Source organism: Anthonomus grandis, chromosome 10 (genome assembly GCF_022605725.1).
Source record: "Anthonomus grandis grandis chromosome 10, icAntGran1.3, whole genome shotgun sequence".
NCBI lineage: Eukaryota > Metazoa > Arthropoda > Insecta > Coleoptera > Curculionidae > Anthonomus > Anthonomus grandis.
In genome coordinates, this window is record NC_065555.1 from 1,069,446 (window position 1) to 1,090,798 (window position 21,353).

The following is a 21,353-nucleotide window of genomic DNA, read 5'->3' on the forward strand; positions in this document are numbered from 1 at the left end:
AAATTAGTGCAGGATTATCTCTAGGATCAAAATATCCGTTGAAGGGAGTTTATCAGTTTAGACGAAGAATTGTAGGACACAACCTCTAAATCTTTAAAGTGTTATTGTTGTTTAAAAATAAACTAATAATTTTTTTAAGACTTACGCTTGTTCTTCTTGTCATATTCTTCATTTTTGTGTACAAAAACCTCGTAAGCCAACATCCAATAAAATTTCAAACTTACCGTAGCTAATGATCAACTAAATGTAACTGTCAAACGTCAATAGCATAGGATTGTTTGGTCATGACCTTTTATGGTCACCTAAAGCAAATATATTAAAATATTCCAATTTTTACAGAAATTTGCTTTTATTTCAGAAACCGAACTACTTAGATATATAGGAAGGTGATACCTCGTTAGAAAGGTATTTCAATTTCCTTTTATAATATGTTATAATATACAGGGTGTTCGATTTTAAAAAAACGCATTTTTCATCATTTTTGTATTTAGCGGTAAAATCACTAATTTTGACTAACCCTGTATAATGTTGAGGAATATGGCTTGACAGGTTCAGTTAATAACCTCATCAGGTCTTATTTACAATATATTAGCCCAAAAAAATAAGAAGCATTCTAGAACTGAAAAATACCGAATTTTGTAGACCACACTTTCAAAGGCTTAAAATATTGACAGTGCCATGCTTGAGCATTTTGAATATTTCCATGATAGAAAGACATCATTTTATGTCCTAATGACGACAAGGCAATGCAATAGTCTTAGAATTCCCTCACACCGAATGGCAATGTTTAAAAGATGTCCCTACTATAATTGCATTAGGGCGTATAATGCTTTACCTGATAGTTTCAAAAATTTGTCAAGTGATAAAGTATTTAAACAATTATTGTGTGAAATTGTGAAAATTCCTTTTATTCACTTGATGAATTTTATAACCACATATCGCAGACACTAAACTCACGCCTGTTGTAATGTTTGATGTCAATTATTGTTATGATTTTTTGTATGTATTGTTTCTTGTCTATTTATTTCATTAACTTATGTAGATGGGTAGTTTGTAATAGTATTATATGATATATTGTAAACTTCTGCTTTAATTATTTGACAATTATGATGTTTCCATTGAAACTGATGACAAATAAACTTTATTATTATTATTATGTAGAACAATTTTTATAGTTGAAGACTAATGTACAATACTTCCATAAATTACGTTCATAATTTCAATTTTCTGCGCGTTCCAGTGCCGTAGTAATAAAAATTTATCTGAAGCTATGTTTTGGACAAAATATAAAGAAAATAATTAATTTCTGGAAAACCACTAAAAATAGGTATACAGGAACACAATAGAGAAATCGGTTTTTGTCTAACTGTTGCCGCAGCCTGCTCAATACGTGCTATTAGTTCTTCTTGTGTGTCGATAGGCGTCTAGAAAACTAAACTTTTCATATACCCCCACAAAAAAAAGTCACATGGATTTCGGTCTGGCGACTTTGGTGGCCATGCAACTGGTCCATTTCGGCCAATCCACCGATTTAGGTAACTTATATCCAAAAATTCGCTCACTTCTCGTCTAAAATGGGCAGGTGCTCCATCCTGCAGGAGCCACATAGCTTGCCTGATATTCAGTGGCATGTCTTTTAACAGAACAGGCAGATTATTTTGCAAAAAGTCCAAATAAACATCGCCCGTCAAACGGTCTGGTAAGATAAATGGTCCAACAAGTATCCCATTCACAATTCCTGCCCACACATTAGCAGAAAAGCGGCGTTGAAAATTGTTTCTGCGAATTGCATGGGGATTATCAACAGACCAAATATGCGTATTACGAAAATTGTTAATTCCGTTTCGGGTGAATGTTGCCTCGTCCATGGCTAAAATGTTGATCATTTTCATGTTGTTGTAGGAACCATTCACTAAACTGAACTCTGCAGGGGAAGTCTTCAGGCAGTGGCGCTTGGACACGTTGAACGTGAAAGGGATTAAATTGATTCTCGCGCAATGTTCATGCTTTTGTTTGACTTAATCCGACCTGCCCTGCAACAACTCAAGTACATGTTGTTGCATCTTCTTCGATGAGATTTAAAATTTGTTCTTTCCTATGAACATTTTTAGGTCTCCTTCCTCTTCCTGCATGCCTTCCACGATGTTCCCGTAAATCGTCGTTGAATAAGATTTATGAAACTTCTGGGTGTAGGATGATTCCGCAAAGGAAAGCGGTCTGCGTATAATACCGAAGCAGCAGCAGCACTTTGAAGACACTCTCCATAAATAAGCAACATATCCACAAGTTCATTGTTTTCATAACGATGTGCCATTTTTAGGATTTGCAAATTTAAAATTAACAACAATAAACCAAAAGTGTCTCTGATCGGTACAATGCGTGATCGATAATACAAAAATTCTAGCAAAAACTAAACATAAACAGACGATGAAAAACAAACCCATATTCACTTTTTTTATTCTGTATGTCCCTTGTTTTTGAGTGTATCGAAAGAAGTTATTTAAAAAAAAAAGTATATTTTACCGAGTTCTATACACAGTTAAAAAAAAAGTATCAACTTAAAAATCACCCTGTATATTAGATATTTATTTTTTAGGCAAAAAATTGTTATTCTAACAAATAAGTGTCTAATTAGAGAGTAAAAAAAGGTTACAATAAATTAACGTTTTAAAGCATCTTATTGCCGACATAATATTCCCAATCTAATAGAAATAAATTATTCATTTAGCTGAGGGTCATACGAAATAGGCCGCCAACTGGGCCATTTTATCTTTGGGCTTGCCTCTGCCTCTCGAGCCGCCCCTGCCGCCCCTTCCTCCGCCAGTTTTACCGCCCCTAGAAAAAAAAACTCGCTCAAATATATTTTATATTAAAAAAAAACACAAACTTACCTAAACGGTCTGGGCGGTCTACTGACCACGGCCACCTTGGGCCGATCGACCAATTTGGCGAAATCGTTACTGCAAAACGCGCAGCCGCTCATTTCGGTCGCCTGATTGGGCAATTTCGATTTTTCCGGTTTGTATTCGACGGTGACCAATTGGGCGCCGCAGTCGCAATTTTCTTCGAGAATCGTGATTTTGTGGGCGTCATCGAACAGGTTTATGATCGTGTCGCACCTGGAAAGTTAGAAATGTTCATCTTCACATTAACACCATCGACCATTAACCTTTGGGTTGGTAAAGGAAGCTACAGAGGAGAAACCAATACAAGAGTGACGGTGAGGTCTTAGAAAGATTGGACGTTACTGAACAGATGAAAAACTGAATAATATAGTTATATCTGGAATTCTAAAACAGGAAGAAGAAATGACCAAGAGTATTAAGAAATTATTCAATGCCATGAAAGTGTCAATATAAGAGAGTGATGTGTAATCATATCGACTTAATCGGAATTAAGATGCCCTAAATCAGGGCTAAAATTAAATAAATGCGGTTTTATATCTTGTTCTTCATTTGGTACGGTTCAATCGTAGCATTAGTTCAATTGTTATTTAAAAAAGAAGGAAAACAAATATGAGATAGTATATGTATTAAATGGGGAGGATTTTCAAAAAATATGATACCTTTAAACTACAATGAAACAAGTGCGACAACAAAAAGTATTAAACTGATAATTGACAAACATAAACATACTTTACACTAATATTAGAAGTCTAAGAAACATATTAACTGGTTTAAATGATATATTATTAACTAGTCAGAAAACAGTATAACTTTTCTTATAATCATTTTATTGGAAACCTGGATTTATCCTAACGAAAAGCACTTGTTTAGTCTACCCTTTTACACAGCACTGCATAGTTATAGAGAACCGGTATTTATGTTCGAGATGGGATAAACTATGTAGCAGTAGTTTAATTGATTGGGACATTTAGGCGAGAGGTGTATCAAATTTAAAAAAATGCTAAAGTATGTGTTCAACCAAATTACCCAGAGAATATGTGTGCAAATTTTAAAAATTGTATCGGATCAATTTTTTGACTTATAGACATTTGACTTATGTGTCCGATCCACTATTAATCTTTCACGAAAAACCGGTGCACCTATTAAACATAATATTAAATTCCTTAACGTATATCACGCGGACATTTTATCCGATATTTATAGTTGAATTTCAAATCTTGTGTAAACCAAAAATAAACGTTTATTTAACTATCGTGTGTTGCTTGGGTTATTAAGAATATTTAACCTTAATGAATATAAATTTTGAACGTGTACATTGCAGATAAGTTAAATTGGTTGGGTTCTTGGCACTATTTCATTTATGACTCATATTTTATTATACGCATTATTACTATCAGCAACTAAACAGGATCTTATGCTTAAGGGTAAGATATATTATGTTTTAAAAGAAACGTTTAAGAGTTAAATTGTTTGTTAACTAGACGTGGCTTTACCTGTTGCATCCCAATTTCCATTTAGGTCCCGAGGAGGGGTCCAGTACCAAAACCCCATATTCACATTCGGCACAATTTATGACCCCATTGGTATTCAGTCCGTACTGACACGTAGGGTGAGTGCAAGAGTTACAACCGTTCGCTTTACGCATATCGCTTAAAAAAATTAAATTAAATCAAATTAATCGGATGATTCGGGAGATTACAAATAAAAAATATTTTTTTTCAAAAGAAGATTTATTTATGAAAATTATGATGCCTTACTTGACCTTCTATAAATAACTTTTCTTCTGAAATTTTTAATGTTTGTGTATTATAGTTGCCTAATTAATTACCCTCAAGTTTATGTAAATTAGTGAATGTATGGGGCCCCTAGCAAAAATAACAGTCTTGTATAGTAATATAATTATTTTTAAGTTAAAAACATACAAGAGCTTGCACCTAAGTGTACTTTATTGTATTGGTACTACAAATTAATTTTGTTTACCTCTATCATGTATTTATTATGTTAAATAAATAAATAGTTCGATAAAACCGGCAAAAAGTGAACTTACTTAAATGGCGGATTATTGTAACAGTATGGGCAAAAAACGAAACTTTTCCCCTTGTTACCGGTGGTCCAGCAAAGCAGCTCGAACTCGTCCAAGGGACACTTCAACTCCCTAAACAGTTTAATGGTGCCGTTTTGTGGCAAGTTATAAGTTTCGTCGCACTGCGGACAGTGTAACCTGGCAGGTTTCGCTTGGATATATTTCATGTATCTTCGACATTTACCGCACCTAAAAATCGTTTATACGGGGTGTGTTTTAAAATTCGACCCTCAACACGGAGATCTCGGAATCAGTAAGAGATACGAAGATGGTTAAATTACGGCGATGTTTGAGCTTAACAATGTGCCGTTTAAAAAAAATATAGGGAAACTTTTAATATTTTAAAAAATTTTATGATATCTTTTTAATATTATTCTCCAAACTTCAAGTTATTCAGATTTAGGTGAAAAATTTCCAAAATAATTCCTATACAGTGCATCCCAAAAGTTATGTCTAAATTCATTTAAAATGTAGGGGTGTGTTCGAAAAAAAAACGCTCGGACCCGTCGATTTTTATTTCAAGTTGCGCATATTTGTACGTGAAGTTTGTATATACAAAGTACGACCATCAACTTCATTTTTTCAAACAAAAGCACCTTTTTTTATTTCATTTTTAACTTTCGCGTGGAATTCTACGTATGTTTCATGCATCATGTCCTATACCTAAAGTCAACAGTTATCGAAAAAAAGACGACCAAACATTATTATTGAAGTTCGCCTTACGAGTCACCTTATCTCTGAGAATTTTTATACAGAGCAAAATTCCATTCATTCGTGTTTTTTTATCGTTGGCTGATGACCGTGTATTTTCATAGAAACTGTATGACAGTTGTACGCCAAACAGATATTGTCAAGTGTGAAGTGTACGAGCAAAGTTGCGGTTTTCACAATGGTAAAGTTAACGGAACGAGAAAAAATAGAAATTCTGCGCATGATCTCTAGAGATGGAATTAAGAACTATCGCCCCATTACTATTATGAGCTCTATTTCTAAAGACTTGGAATTGGTTATCTTTAAGCGCCTATTTAGTTAGTAGTAGTAGTATAACTTTCACTAATCTTGTCTCATTCTGTCAATATGTCCATGAAGCTATTAATGGAAAATCCACACTATAAATCCTGAAACCTTTATCAGACTTACATAAGTTTAACCTCAGTTGTAGGTTTCAATATGTTGAAACTAAAGATTGCAAGTCGTGTATACCTTTAAAAGTACTTCTGGTGTTCCACAGAGCTACAATCTTGGACCACTCTTGTTTTTGGCTGCTGTTGGTCTGACTTGCAATATTAAAAATGCAAAGGGATTATTGTTTGCCGACAATTTCAACTGTTTCCTTCAGATTTAATCTGTGAATGACTGTCAGGCTTTGCAAGATGATTTTTGGAATGATATTGCGAGAATTAAATGGCTTTAGATTAAATGCCACCCTAAATAGTAGTCCCTTAATTTTTAATTACATTAGTGATTTTTGACCCGACTCTTTCATTTTCTAAACACTGGTTATTTAAAATAGAAAATGCATCTCCATCTTTTCGATAGCTTTCTAATCTTGGAATATGGGTCAATTAATTGGTCCCCCCCAGTACAGTGGTGGCAATGGTTGAAGGCGTTCAGAGAAAGTTCTTGAAGTGCATGTTTTTTAAGAAATTTGGTATATATCCACAGAGAGGCGATAATGATCTATTGTTGCAGGTTTTTGATAGACTGTCTCTGAGTAAGAGAAGAATTAGAATATTTTTGTGCGCTTGAAAAACCAAATCGATTATCCTGAGATTCTTTTACGTCAGTTACCTTTTGCTTTAAACAAAATTAACACTCGCCATCCATTAGTTTTTTATCTGGCTTATCCATAAACTCTGTGGTGTGGGTGCTCGATATATTAAATATGACCAATTATTCTATTGGCAACTATCTATGAGAGAAGAATGAAAAATATTAAAAAGGAAGAATTATGAAAATGAAGTGAAATACACCCAACCCTTTTTAATTTGATTTGAATTATTTTGTTAAATTTTATTATGATTTTTATTCTAGGTAGTTAATTATGATTGATTGTCCAACCTTCTACTACTGCAATAAAAACTCTTTGTAATTATAAATTATTTTCTACTTTTTAGTTCGATTAGCAATAAAAGTGTGTTCTTTTAGTTTTTAAAAACTATTATTATTCATTATAATGTACAAATTTGCAAAACTTTATGGTCAATGTGTAGATTTTAAATAGATCATAATGTGAACTATAAACATTGTATGGTCCTAATATCACTTATTTCATTAAAATGTCTTCTAATAAAACCTAGCGTTCATTGTAATGTTGTCAGAACCTAGATCATTCACTATATCAATATATTCTAAAGGCACACTCATTCAAAAGATTTTATATTTACATGTTAAGATGTTATTTCCACAATTATAATGTAATGGTTTATGCAAATAAAAATATACTGAATACTAAATATAAATATATATTCTGTATTATATTTTATACCCTCCCAAATGTGATACTGAAACATTTAACTTTAAACCATTAATCAACCATAAGCTAATACTATCAGGGTTTGCACTGAAGTAATGTATCAGATTGTGACATTATTTTATACAAATTAACCTTATTAGACACAGCCAGATGCTATGGTCCCATTCTTTCCGAACACTCTTATATTATTCCAGGAATTTGGAATCAAATCTGGCTTCATTCCCGGATTTTAGGGTCATTTTTCAGGTGTTTCAATTCATTTTTCTTTTAATTTTAATTTCAGAAATTTTTAAATTTAAAAACCACAAATTTTGGGCATTTTCCAGATTTTTCAAACATCCTTACGATATTTCAAAGTAAAATATAATTTTATTTTTAGACCTTAGGGTCATTTTCCACGTCTTCCAGACATTTTAAGTAATTTATCTTTTAATTTTAATATTCTAAAGTATTTTTTTGTTTTCAATGTCCATGTAATTCCAAAATTTTTGGAAGTTTTCCAGATTTTTTTGAGTATTTTTGAGATATTCCAGGCATTTGCATTAAATCTTATGTCATTCCAAGATTTTGAGGTAATTTTTCCGTGTCTGGCTAAGATTTGCAATATTGTTTCTAATTAATTTTATGTCTTTATTTAATTTAACGCTATTGCGTTTTTATGATTTTTTTTTTAATTTGAGAAATTGGCATGTATTTGGATTTTCTTAAAGTTTTCCACATTAATAGAGTAATTTTTTATTTATTTCAGGCATGTAAAATAAAGTTTTGTTTTATTCCAGGTTTTCAGAATCACTTTTTCTGTTTATCCAGAAACTTGGAGTGATTTTTTATGACTTACAGACGTTTAACGTAATTCTGTAGGTTTTCTAGAATACCGGATTAATTTTCTATATTTTATTAGACATTTGAAGGAAATTTTTACGCCTTCCAGGAATTTCAATGATTTTTTATATTTTGCAGGAATTTTGCGTAATTTTCTGTCTTCCAGGCATTTAACGCAATTTTTTAGAATAAAATGGAAAATGATTTCAATTAATAAGGATGTAACTATGAAGTCATCTGTGCACCATTAAGGTATTACATTTACAAATATTACTTTTCCAAAGATTTCAAAAATGCTAAAACCAAATATGGCTTCTATAAGAAAAACAAAGTTGATGATGATTGGCAGAACACAAAACGTGGTATTAAAAATCTAAAAACACCCTTATGTATATAAGAAATAAACTTCAGAAAAAACCAAAATCGATTTTTCAAAATTTCGGATTTTTTTTTTACTTCTTTAGATTGCATATTGTTAAGTTCAAAAAATGCCTTCACCTTGTATCCACAACGTTTTTATATATGATAAATGCACATTAACTTGCCTAGAATGCGCCTTTCCCGACGCACTAAGGGGCGAAAACGACACTTCAAAAAGCTGATCCATCGCGTCGATATTCTTCACGAAATACTGAAATTTCAGCTTGAAAATGTCAATGGTATGTTTCAAGACCGCGTTAAAATTCGCCTTTCCCGCTGCTATAAGGTTCAGTTGTTCTTCCACGGCCGAACGCATCGTCGGCAGCACCAGCTGTGCATCGATCTAAAAATTTCATTAAAAAAATGACCGAACTTTTGACGATTTTTTGATTCCGGTACTTTTTGGTATCCGTGAACCAGGACTATCCCCAAAGTTGTCGGCTTGAGTTTCCTTCCAGGCGTCACGGTCACGTAATTCCTTTGGGAGATGTTGTTTATATGGACGGGAATGGACGCGTCGGTGCCGATTCCGTGTTTTTCCATTAAAGTGATCAGTTCCGCTTCGGTTAAATAGTCCGGGGGGGACGTTTGATGTTCTGTTAAACGGGCGTTTTGAATCGGCACGGTTTCGTTTTCTACGAATTTCGGTACTATTTCGTTTTTACCCAAAGCCTAAAAAAGGGCCCGATGAGTCGTTTCTGTTATGACCAAAAAGGAGAGAGAGAACAATGGTTTTTGAGAAAAAGTGAAATTTTGGTATTTTTGCCACTTTTAATGGCACAATTGGGTTTCGAAATTTTGTATAACTTGTTTGTTATTAAAGATAGAAACTTGATTTAAAAACTAGAATATACAATAAGTCCGAATGCATTTTTTATCTTATTACCAAAAACACTGAGAAATCAAAGGTTTTTAAACAAAAGTGAAATTTGTGATTCTTGCCATTTTGATGCGTTAGTTAGATTTCGAAATTTTTCGATAACTTGTTTGCTGTTAAAGATAGAGACTTGATTCAAAAACTGGCATATGCACTAAGTTCCAATGCATCTCTTATGTTCTAAGCAAAAACTATGAAAAATCCATGGTTTTTGAGAAAAAATGAAATTTGTCATTCTTGACATTTTGATGCCGCACTTCAATTTCAAAATTTTGGATAACTCGTTTGCTGTTAAAGATAGAGAGTTGAATTAAAAACTGGGATATTCATTAGGTCCCAATGAATCTTGTATGTTACTATCAAAAACTCTGACAAATTAAGGGTTTTTGAGAAAAAGTGAAATTTGTGATTCTTGTCATTTTTATGCCGCATTTGGGTTCCAACATTTTGGATAACTTGCTTGCTGTTAAAGATAAAGACTTGATTCAACAAGTGGCATGTGCACTAGGTATGAATGCATCTTTTATGTTACTACCAGAAACTCTGAGGAATCAAAGGTTTTTGAGAAAAAGTAAAATTTGTGATGCCGCAATTGGATTTTAAAATTTTCAATAACTTATTTGCTATTCAAGGTAGAAATTTGATTGGAAAACTGACATAAACGTTGAATACCAATGCATCTTTTATGTTATGACCAAAAACTGTGAAAAATCAATGGTTTTTGAGAAAAAGTGAAATGTGTAATTCTTGTCTTTTTAATGCCGGAGTTGGATTTTAAAATTTTGGATAACTTGCTTGCTGTTAAAGATAGAGACTTGATTCAAAAACTGGCATATTAACTAGATCCCAATGCAACTTTTATGTTACTATCAAAAACTCTGAAAAATTAACGGTTTTTGAGAAAAAGTGAAATTTGTGATGCCGCAATTGGATTTTAAAATTTTCAATAACTTGGTTTCAGCAGGACAGTGTCGTTCAGGCGCTTTTTCCCAATAAATTAATCTCCTGAAGAGGGGACATTCTTCAGTGGCCCGCCCGAAGCCCGGACTTGACTCCCTGCGATTTTTTTTTGTGGGGATACCTTAAGAGTAAGGTGTACAGCAACCGACCCCAATATCCAGCAAGAAATTGAAGCGATAACTCCAGAAACTTGCCAACGCGTTATTGAAAATTTTAGGGCTCGGCTTGAGGAGTGCCAGGAAAGAAATGGGGCACATTTGGACAACGTAATTTTTAAGACATAAATTTCCCAAGTTTTCTGTAAATTTTAAGAATAAATTTGTTACAATTGATCAACGGGTTTTTTTTATTTAATTTTATAAAATGAACAACTTTCTGGACCACCCAGTACTATCAAAAACTCTGAGAAATCAAAGGTTTTTGAGAAAAAGTGAAATTTGTGATGCCGCAATTGGATTTTAAAATTTTCAATAACTTATTTGCTATTCAAGGTAGAAACTTGATTGAAAAACCGACATAAACGTTGAATCCCAATGTATCTTTTATGTTATGACCAAAAACTGTGAAAAATTAGTGGTTTTTGAGAAAAAGTGAAATTTGTAATTCCTGCCTTTTTAATGCCGCAATTGGGTTTCGAAATTTTGTATAACTTGTTTGTTATTAAACGTAGAAACTTGATTCAAACACTGGCATATTCATTAGGTCTCAATGCATCTTTTATGTTACTATCAAAAACTCTGAAAAATTAACGGTTTTTGAGAAAAAGTGAAATTTGTGATGCCGCAATTGGATTTTAAAATTTTCAATAACTTTTTTGCTATTCAAGGTAGAAACTTGATTGGAAAACTGACATAAACGTTGAATCCCAAAGCATCTTTTAGGTTATGACCAAAAAATATGAAAAAATAACGGTTTTTGAGAAAAAGTGAAATTTGTGATTCTTGCCATTTTAATGCCGGAGTTGGATTTCAAAATTTTGGATAACTTGCTTCCTGTTAAAGATAGAGACTTGATTCAAAAACTGGCATATTCATTAAGTTCCAATGCATCTTTTATGTTACTATCAAAAACTCCGAAAAATTAACGGTTTTTGAGAAAAAGTGTAATTTGTGATTCTTGCCATTTTAATGCCGGAGTTGGATTTCAAAATTTTGAATAACTTGCTTGCTGTTAAAGATGGAGACTTGATTCAAAAACTGGCATATTCACTAGGTCCTAATGCATCTTTTATGTTACTATCAAAAACTCTGAAAAATTAACGGTTTTTGAGAAAAAGTGAAATTTGTGATTTTTGCAATTTTCATGCTAAATTGGGGTTCCAACATTTTGGATAACTCGTTTACTGTTAAAGATAGCAACTTGATTCAAAAAGTGGCATATTCTCCAAAGTCTTTGAAAAATCATAAAATTTACTTTACAAAATAGTTCGCCCACTTACTTGCCATGTCATCAGACTAGTATATCCCGGATCGATCAACGTTTTCCCGGTAATATAAAATACTTCATTATTAATAATAATTTTAATACTGGTGCTTAAGTATTTGCAATCTTTAGCGAGGGTGCCTATAAAATGCCTAGTGATATAATCGTATAACTTCCAGGCGTCACCGTCCAGTTCGGTCCTAGAGGCCGCCTTCATGGGAGTTATGGGGGGATGGTCACCTTAAAATTAATATGACAAAAATAAACTTCAATCATTCATTTTAACAATTATTGTACCTGCATCATGTCCACTTTTCGGCCTGTTAATTCCTTGACCTAAAATCTCTTTAACTTCCTTGCCCCAATCTGCGCTGTTTTCTTGTTGCTTTAATGTGCCCCTGTAAAAATTACCAGAATATTATTAATAATAAATTCAACTTTTTTCATATACCTTACAATAAATCAAAGTTCTCGGGATATTTAGTGGTTTCAGTACGAGGGTAACTTATGTACCCTTGGGTATACAATCTTTCAGCGATTTGCATGGCATGATGTGGCCCCATGCCTAAACCCGAACTGGCCACCCTCATCAGTTCTACGGTGTTTAAGGCCGGCGGTCTGGGCTTCACTTTTTCTTTTGATTGTACACTCTCCACCCTTGACAATTCAAAAATAAAACCTACTTAGCAACAAAAAGGCATTTTGACGGTGAAAACCCGTACTTTCCCTCGTTTTGCTGCTTAACTATCCCCAAAAACATGTTGGCCACGTCCTTATCGAAACATCTGCCGCGTTCCCACTCCAACGGTACGTCGACGCCCTCTTTCGTGACCGCCGAGGCCTGAACTACCCAATAAGTTTCCGGTTTAAACGACTGGATTTCGTCGTGTCTCTGGACGCAGAATCCCAAGGTAGGCGTCTGGCATGGTCCGTAAGATATTAGGGAGGCGTCCAAATCGCCGTATTTGCCTTGGAAGTATTTGGTCTGGTAACGGGTGAACGCACAACCGATTCGCAAGTCGAGCTCTTGGCGCGCGTCCACGCTTTTTGCTTCGTTTTCGTTCGGATGCGCTGGGGAGAGAACAATCTTAAAATAATGGATCACTACTTTGCTAGAATTAGCAAGCACACCGTAACCATTAAAAAACCACCAAAGGTTTTCGAGAAAAAGTATATAAAATCGTATTTTATAATTAGTTACCTAGATTGTTAAAGGCGGCCTTAATATCCTTGTCAGTGATTGCAGAGAATTTGGCTCTGTAGGTTACGTTGTCAGAATACACGTTTCCATTCATGCTATTGGCCACCGAAGACATTACTTCAAAGCATATATTTTCTCCTAAAAGTCAAACAAAGAGCACTTAGATGTTGTTAATAAAGCTTGTGTTCAATATGCCATTGAAGACTTCTGTATTTCTTGACAGATGGAAGTATTATAATAGTTCGGGAGTATATCCAACTTTTATTTATTTTTATTTTATTTATTTATTTATACACGGGATCAACCCCATTATAAAAAATATATATATTCTTGAAAAAGAAATAAAAGCTATACTACCTAACCACTAATTACTAATTAACAATAATTATCAGACTTAATCTTAATACCAAGGATAATTAAACCGTTTTACAAGTAGTAACAATATTCTCTCAAAATCAGAACAATTAACAATGCAAAATTAGCTAAGAAAAAACAAAATATATTATTATCAATGACAATGATCAAATGTATTTCAAATCATTAATCATGGAGCAAAATTAATTCAAAAAACAAAATCCTACAAACTCTTAATAAGACTCCTAAAATGCAATAAGGAAATTCCTAAAACTTCAATTCCAGTAGAGTTTACCAGCCTCAAGGTCCTTTCGACAGGCCAGTGCATAGCATAGTTGGTACGATGATAAGGCAAAGAAAACAATCGATTTGCCCTCAGATTACGGTATGGAATATTAAATGAAATCCTATTAAGTAGTTCGGGACAAATCACAAGGCCATTCAAAAGTTTATAAATGAACACCAAATCATTCTCAGTGCGTCTCTTAAGTAAACTCCGCATATTCAGCAAGTTCATTGCTTCATCATAACAATGGTCATTAGGAACTGGAATGCGAAGTTTATAAAGGCAGAATCGTAGAAATTTATTTTGAACCCTCTCCAGTGCCATACAATTATTCATGTACAGCATTCATGTTCTTAAAAAAGCTGAAATTATTCCTATTTATAAGCAGGGTGATAGAAGGTTAATGAATAATTATAGACCAATTGCAATATTAAGTACTGTTAGTAAAATTATAGAAAAATGCCTTAAACATAAATTAATGATATTCTTGAATAAACATAAATTATTATCCGAAAGTCAGTTTGCTTTTAAAGATAATGTTAATACAGAAAATGCATCGTGCAAAGTGACAGAACAAATTATAAAATCTTTAAATAGCAAAGAGAAAGTGGCAATATTCCTGGACTTGGCACATCACATTTTATTAAACAGATTATATGATATGAGGATAAGAGGAATAGCAAATAATCTATTCAGTTCATACTTGAGTAACAGAACTCAGAAAGTAAAATTAACAGAGGAGAAAAGTGATCCTGTAAAAGTGGGAGTTGGTGTGCCACAGGGTACAGTGCTGGGGCCAGTCTTGTTTATGAATGGGATTTTTTCTGTGTTGAATGAGGGAAGGGTTCTCTGTTTTGCGGATGACAGTGCCATTATAGTAAATGGCAATCAGCTATTAGAAAAGCAGAATTAGCAATAACATACATAAAGAGATGGTTGGATCACTTAATATTGATAAGACCCATTTTATGATGTTTGCATTGACTCAGGCAACCCTTCCTAAAGTTCAAGAGCTCAAGGTACATGATTAACTTTGCGATATACAATCTTTGCACTGCAAATGTCAATTTACCGTTAAAAGAAAATGTAATATTAAGTATCTAGGTGTATTCATGGATGAAAATTTAACTTGGAAATCACACATAGAATTTGTAACTGCTAAAATAAGGAAGTTGATTTATAAGTTTTATGAGCTACGTAACATCCTACCAAGTATATAATTAAAATAATGTATTTTACAAACAGAGGATACCCATCTGAATTGCTATTTCATGAATGCAAATTATTGACATTAGAACAACTCTACATAGTGGCAGCACTTAGATTTATGTTAAAAACAGATTGTTATAAACAGGAAATATCTCATCAATTAAATACTAGAAATTCATCTTGGCAAAATGTTAATATACCTTTAACAGAGACATATCTATTTTCTTGGTCCCAAACTGTACAATTTCCTGCCTCTTTCACTAAGAACAGGAAACTATTGTCAAATTAAACATAGATTTAAAAAATGGATTATTGATAGTGAGGTAGCTATTAATAATTTTGGCTAGATTAACTTGGTAATTCCTTCTCACTAGATTTCTTTTTCCACTAAATTAGCTTAGTCTCCTTCCATAAATTAACATTATATAACCTCATTATTATTATTACTATTAATATTGTTTATTGTTCATTTACTTAAGTATTTCTTAAAAATGTAAGTATTAACTACTGCACACACAGATTTATAATCCATTGTGCAGTTTAAAGCAAATTGTATAAAAAACAAATGTATTAAGTTTGAATAAATTGAAAGTTTTGTAATCCCTGTTTTTAAGAATGGGGAAAGGAGTGAGGTCAGAAACTACAGAGGTGTCTGCATTCAGTCCTCTATTCCCAAACTCTTTGATAGCTTGGTAAGTGATCGATTGAGGTGGATGTGCCGAAATTTAGTGTGGTTATTTTCTGGTCGATAGACAGTCACAAGTTTGTTGTTATATCAAAATAGGCTAATCAAAGCCATGGAGGATTTTAAACAGGTTGACTCAATTTATGCAGATTTTTCAAAGGCCTTCGATCGAGTTGATCATGGGGTTTTTCTGAGTAGGTTGTTTGATTTGGGTTTTTGGTCGGGCTATCAAGAGGATCAGACACTTTTACAGGAAGACTTAGATAGATTTGCCGATTGGTTTTGGGATAGTAAGCTTAGTCTGAATGTGTTGAAGTGCTGTTTTATTAGCTTTTATAAGGGGGTCAGAAAACATACTATTTCCTATCTTATTGATGAGGCAGTGGCGGCTCGTGGGAATAGGCAGGGTAGGCCGGGCCTACCCTAAAATTTTGGGCATACAAAGTACAAAAATAAAATTTTAAAAATATTTGATTTTAATTAAATATCATGTTAACACACCAATTTATTTATTATCTTAACCCGCAAATATATTTTATTTAACGCAAAAAGCATCAAATCGCTTAAACGCACTTAAAAAACCACTAATAGGCCCGAACGAATCTGGCCGACCCCATACACAATATATCCCTATAGAAAAATCGCGGGACGCTGGTCAACGCGTCGGAGGATGGATTTTATATGCACGTTATTATTTTAAGTCATTTAGGCCCGACACGAGGTGGCCTGCGTTTGTTTTCGCGGTTGAATGTTTGTTTTTAGCGGAAAAATTTATTGATTTGTACTTGAATTTGTTCTTAATTTGCTAATTCGTGGTTAAATGTTTTCGTGAATTAAAAAGTTGTAGTGTTTTTAATTTAAAAGTTGTAGACATTGGTAAATGAAGTTGGTGAAAAACCTAATAATTAAATCCAGAAATTTGCAATGTTTTTACAAGGCTTTTGCCTATTACGTTTTTTTTTTAATTTAACACTAGTTGGTTGTGTAATTAAGATAAAGGCCTAAGAGGCCAAAGCCTTTTATTAGGCCTTTATTTAAAAATTAAAGGCTAAGTTTGAGGACTTAAATATTACTTTTTTTTGGAATAGTAAGATAATATAATAGACAAAAATGAGTTTTACCAAGTTGCAGTACTAGTACCAATAATGTTATGTTGGCACTTGGCAGTGGATTGGACATTATTGTTTCGTTGTTGGAATTACCATTGGCTAAAAGACCTGAGGCTGAAAGACAAAAAATTATTTTGAGTGACAGGCCTATTCCAAAACTGTGTATTGACCAAAAAGATGGGAAAAAAGTACGTGCTTTTAATATTTCTTGGTATGATGTGTATAAATGGCTGTGTGGAAGTTGTATTACAAAGAAACTGTATTGTTGGCCATGTATGTTGCTTTCGAATAAAAAGTGTGTATGGAATTGTGAAGGATACTCCAATTTAAAAAATATATCTGCATCGCTTAAGAAACATTCAACTTGTAAAGAGCATTTAAGTAGTTCTTTGTCCTTTAAGGATGTACAAAAAAGAGAGTTTTCTGTTCGTGACTTGCTAGACGGACTGTCGAAAATTTGAAGTCAAGTAAAATGCTGAAGTTAAAATAAACCGAGAAATTATTAAAAAATTAATTGCTTTAACTTGTACTTTAGCTAAACAGGAACTGGCTTTTCGTGGCCACGATAAATCAGATGACTCTCTAAATCCTGGAAATTTTAAAGCAATTTGGGAATTAATTGTTAAATTCAAATCCAGAACTAAAAGATCACTGGCAAAAAAAGACTTATTTTAGAGGCCTCTCAAAAACGATACAAAATGAACTCACTGACCTGATTAAAGACGAAATTTCCATTTTTATTGAAAATGCCATCATTAATTCCCCATTTTTTGCATGTATTGTTGATAATACAACCGATATAACTGAAAAGACACAGTGTCCAATTGTATGCAGGTTAGTAGATGGAAAAGGCATAGTTCAAGAATATATCTTAAGATTCTTTGATTTAGGGGAAGATCGAAATGCTCCAGCGTTACGCGATTTACTGTTTAGTGTGATTGGTAAATTTGACTGTAAAGCGAAACTAATTGCTCAAACCCATGATGGAGCTAGTGTTATGTCGGGCCAACTAAACGGACTACAAAAATTAGTAAAAGACTCTGCACCATTAGCTATTTTTACCCATTGTTTTGCGCATCGCCTTAATTTAGTTTTACAGCAAAGTTGCTCCAATATTACGGCAGTAAAAATATTTTTTTCGACTCTTCAAGGAATTCCGGCTTATTTTCACCATTCCTCCAAAAGATCCCATTTCTTAAATAAATTTGTCGGAAAACGAATTCCTACAAATAGCGAAGTGAGATAGAACTCGAATGCTAAAGTGTTAAATGCCATATTACAGGAGAGAAAAAAATTAATTGAAGTATTTCAGGAGATAATGAATTGTCCAGAATCAAATGCGAAATCAATTAGGCAGGTAGATGGGTTTAAAAGAAAACTGGATGATCTGGAATTCGTATTTTTATTAAACGTTTTTAGCGACAACAAACAGAGCTGTTATACAATGTGTTACAGAAAAAAAATAATGACATCCAGTTTTGTAACAATTCCGTTTCCAGATGTCTTGAAGTGTTAAAAAGCTGGAGAAATGACCTGACCTTTTCTAAGCATATTAACGTTGCTGTTAGCGAGACAAATACAGAACTTACTTTAAATCATAATGAACTTGGTGGTTTACCTAAAAATGATGGTAATCAAAGCACTTTGGATAAAGCCAAAACTAAATTTAGACGAATATTTTTTGAAATTTTGGACAATAATATAACTCAATTAGAGCAACGTTTTTCGCACTATAGCAAGTTTCAATTTCTGCAGTTGGGTGATACTAAAAAATTTTCAGAATATGGAGGAGTATTTCCGCAAAAACCATTGGACTCATTAATAAATACTTATGGAGCAATTTTGATAAATCATTATTGAAAACAGAACTAGAAACTAAACTAAAAAAAAATAATTTTACGATAAAAGTTTGTCGGGTCTAATTAAAAGTATGCATGATAACGACACAAATGAAATTCTTCCTGAAGGTTACAAGTTGTTCTGTTTACTAGCTACAATACCTGCAACCAGTGCTTCAGTTAAAAGGACTTTTTCTACGTTAAAGCGAATAAAAACATCTTTGCGGAACACAATGACTCAAAATCGGCTTTCATCCTTATCTATTTTATCAATCCAAAAGGACAATCTCGCTCAATTAGTGGAAACTGGGGACACATTTTACGATAGGGTAATTGACAAATTTGCACGAAACAAAGATAGAAGAATTAGATTGCTTTATAGGTAATAAAACTCAAAAGTGATAATTTGTGTGTGTTCAAAATACTTTTAAATGACTCCTTCTTTCTGTGCGACTTGTTACTTTTATGTACGTAGGTTATAACAATAAATGTACATATTAAGCTTAATTACTGTCGTTTCTTTTCATATTGTCCCCCTTTTTTGTTCTCTAGTTCTCCCAAATTTTTAAAATTTGATAGAAAAAAAAATGTTTTTTGTTTGGAAAAAATTCTTAGAGTTAATGTTTTAAATGTATAATTACTTGACAACACTGGCCTATTATATGATTCTTTGGGCTTCATCGTGAGTGGGCACTCCTGCTATGGCCTACCCAAAATTTAACCCCACGAGCCACCACTGTGATGAGGGAGGAACAGTTAAAATATGTAACCAAAGTAAGAGATGTGGGAGTCATTTTTCAAGAGAATCTATCTTTCAATGAACATCTGAATGAAATTACAGTTAAATCATTAAAATGCTTGGCTTTGTTCTCAAGCATTGTAAGAATTTTTTATTGGATTTTCTAAAGGGTGTATATGGCTCACTGGTTCGCTCTAAGCTTGAATATGCCTCTATAATTTGGTCACCTTATCTGGAAATACACAACTGGACTGTGGAAGGATTATGCATTAATTGAGAGTCACTTATATTTCGTTACATTGGAACAAAGGTGGAATATGTTGGGTATGATGTGCCTACATAAGCTAATTAATGGTTACATAGATTGTAACAGCTTGTTGGAGTGCAAAAACCAGCTAGGATTCAATCGATCAATCAATCATTAGAGAAAGGGTTTACACTGAGTTGAGCAATATATTTTTTATTGACTTAATTTACCATTGCTTCTGAAGCCTCTCTCCAAACAGTTAGGATATATGTAAACCATGTTACACAGCAATGATAAATGTATGATTGTTATTGCTTAATTTATAAGTTTAAACTATTATTGTAATATAAGGATACCACTTTTAGATTTTATCTGTTTGTATCCCAAAGGCTTAATAAATAAATAAGTGCTAAAACTCGTTTTCTATAGTCTCAATATTAATCAATTGATCTCAAAAACCCAGGATCAAAATAACAAAATGCATTCTTAACAGAAATACTTTACAATGATTCTCACTAAGTCTCATACTAATACAATATCATAAATACCTTCTTTATCACAATCAAGCCACAGGACCAAGTAATCACACCCTTTAGCCTCGGCAGCAAGAAATGTGGGCATTTTCAACTTGGGCATCGCCTCTTTCTTTTCTATGGGACATGAGAATAATTCTACAGGGTCAACTCTGTCCCAGTTGTTATATTTGCTAAGAAAGTCCACTCCTAGGACATGTCCGCAGACAGAGGTCATTTTGAGCCTTGCAGATGAGCCCAAGAATGTTCCGTTCCATTCATGGATAGAGCAGGCTCCGTTAAAGCCTAAAAGAAGATTATTTTAATGAGATTTCTAAGGAAAATGTTGAATGGACATTCAGTCTTTAGGAGACTAACCTTTTCTAGAAGAATTCTTGCCATTGCTCAAAATATTGGCCAGGGAAGCCGCCAATGACGGTTTCTCTGCCACCATAAGCACAGTTTTCATTGTTTATGTTAAAATTGATGTTGAGACTGTATTGTTGTTTTTATAGTTTAAAATTTATTAGTTTATACAGGCCCGGTTAGAGTTAAATTTATAAACAAGCTGAATTTTTGTTCCTAACAGAATTAGGAAATAAAATTGGGAGTGGTTGGTGTTTTAATGGTGGTGTCACGAAACAGTGAGCAGCTAACCGGGCACGGAGCGATACGGTATGTGTCCGTTCGGACGAAAAACTTATTTTATTGGTTCTATCATTGAATATTTACATGTTTTAAATATAAACCGATTCCAAGCGGTCTATCGGTAATTACCGTTCCTAAATGGTATTAACCAAACACGTCCAAGCAGTTATAGTTATAACCGCTTGAGATACGTGACGTCACCAATTAGCCCTTTATACGTCATCAATTTGGAACAGTAATTACCCACGTCCCGAGCTGTTTTCTAAACGTCAAATGTCAAAGACATTGAAATAAGCGCGGGAAAAATAAACAACAAATTATTTCCTTTTTAAAAATGACACAAAATTTATTATGGCTAATAAATAAGTGTTCTTTTTTGATATTTATGTTTAAGAACTAATTACACATAATATTACTGGCGCCTGGGGTATTATTTAAAAACAAACAAAATGATGATAGTGACAGCTGACAAATTACGAAGTTACTTCAACTAAACACGTTCAAGCGGACACGATTGGTTATGTTATAAAGGGACTGTTCAAGGTGAACCAAGGGCTTA

General features: G+C 33.3%; 1 protein-coding gene across 1 annotated transcript; it reads right to left on the bottom strand.

Moving 5' to 3' along the window:
* Positions 1-2,558: 2,558 nt before the first annotated feature.
* LOC126741283 (DNA topoisomerase 3-beta-1) lies at positions 2,559-20,787 on the bottom strand. The gene is made up of 13 exons (XM_050447664.1): positions 20,525-20,787; positions 20,183-20,452; positions 13,168-13,305; positions 12,689-13,037; positions 12,423-12,623; positions 12,264-12,364; positions 11,983-12,206; positions 9,107-9,379; positions 8,833-9,050; positions 4,954-5,178; positions 4,400-4,555; positions 2,892-3,119; positions 2,559-2,835 (listed from the first exon to the last, which is right to left on the bottom strand). The coding sequence occupies exons 1-13, from the start codon at positions 20,613-20,615 to the stop codon at positions 2,736-2,738; spliced, it is 2,574 nt and encodes an 857-aa protein (XP_050303621.1). The 5' UTR covers positions 20,616-20,787; the 3' UTR covers positions 2,559-2,735.
* Between the last annotated feature and the right edge of the window lie 566 nt (positions 20,788-21,353).

What these genes read in the sequence shown, in the direction of transcription:
- LOC126741283 (XM_050447664.1), bottom strand. Translation starts at nt 20,615, where the DNA reads ATGAAAACTGTGCTTATGGTGGCAGAGAAACCGTCATTGGCGGCTTCC. An exon ending in AAGCAGCAAAACGAGGGAAA is followed by an intron (nt 12,624 to 12,688) that starts GTACGGGTTTTC and finishes TGAATTGTCAAG; the next exon opens with GGTGGAGAGTGTACAATCAA. An exon ending in TACAATAATCCGCCATTTAA is followed by an intron (nt 4,556 to 4,953) that starts GTAAGTTCACTT and finishes AATTTTTTTAAG; the next exon opens with CGATATGCGTAAAGCGAACG.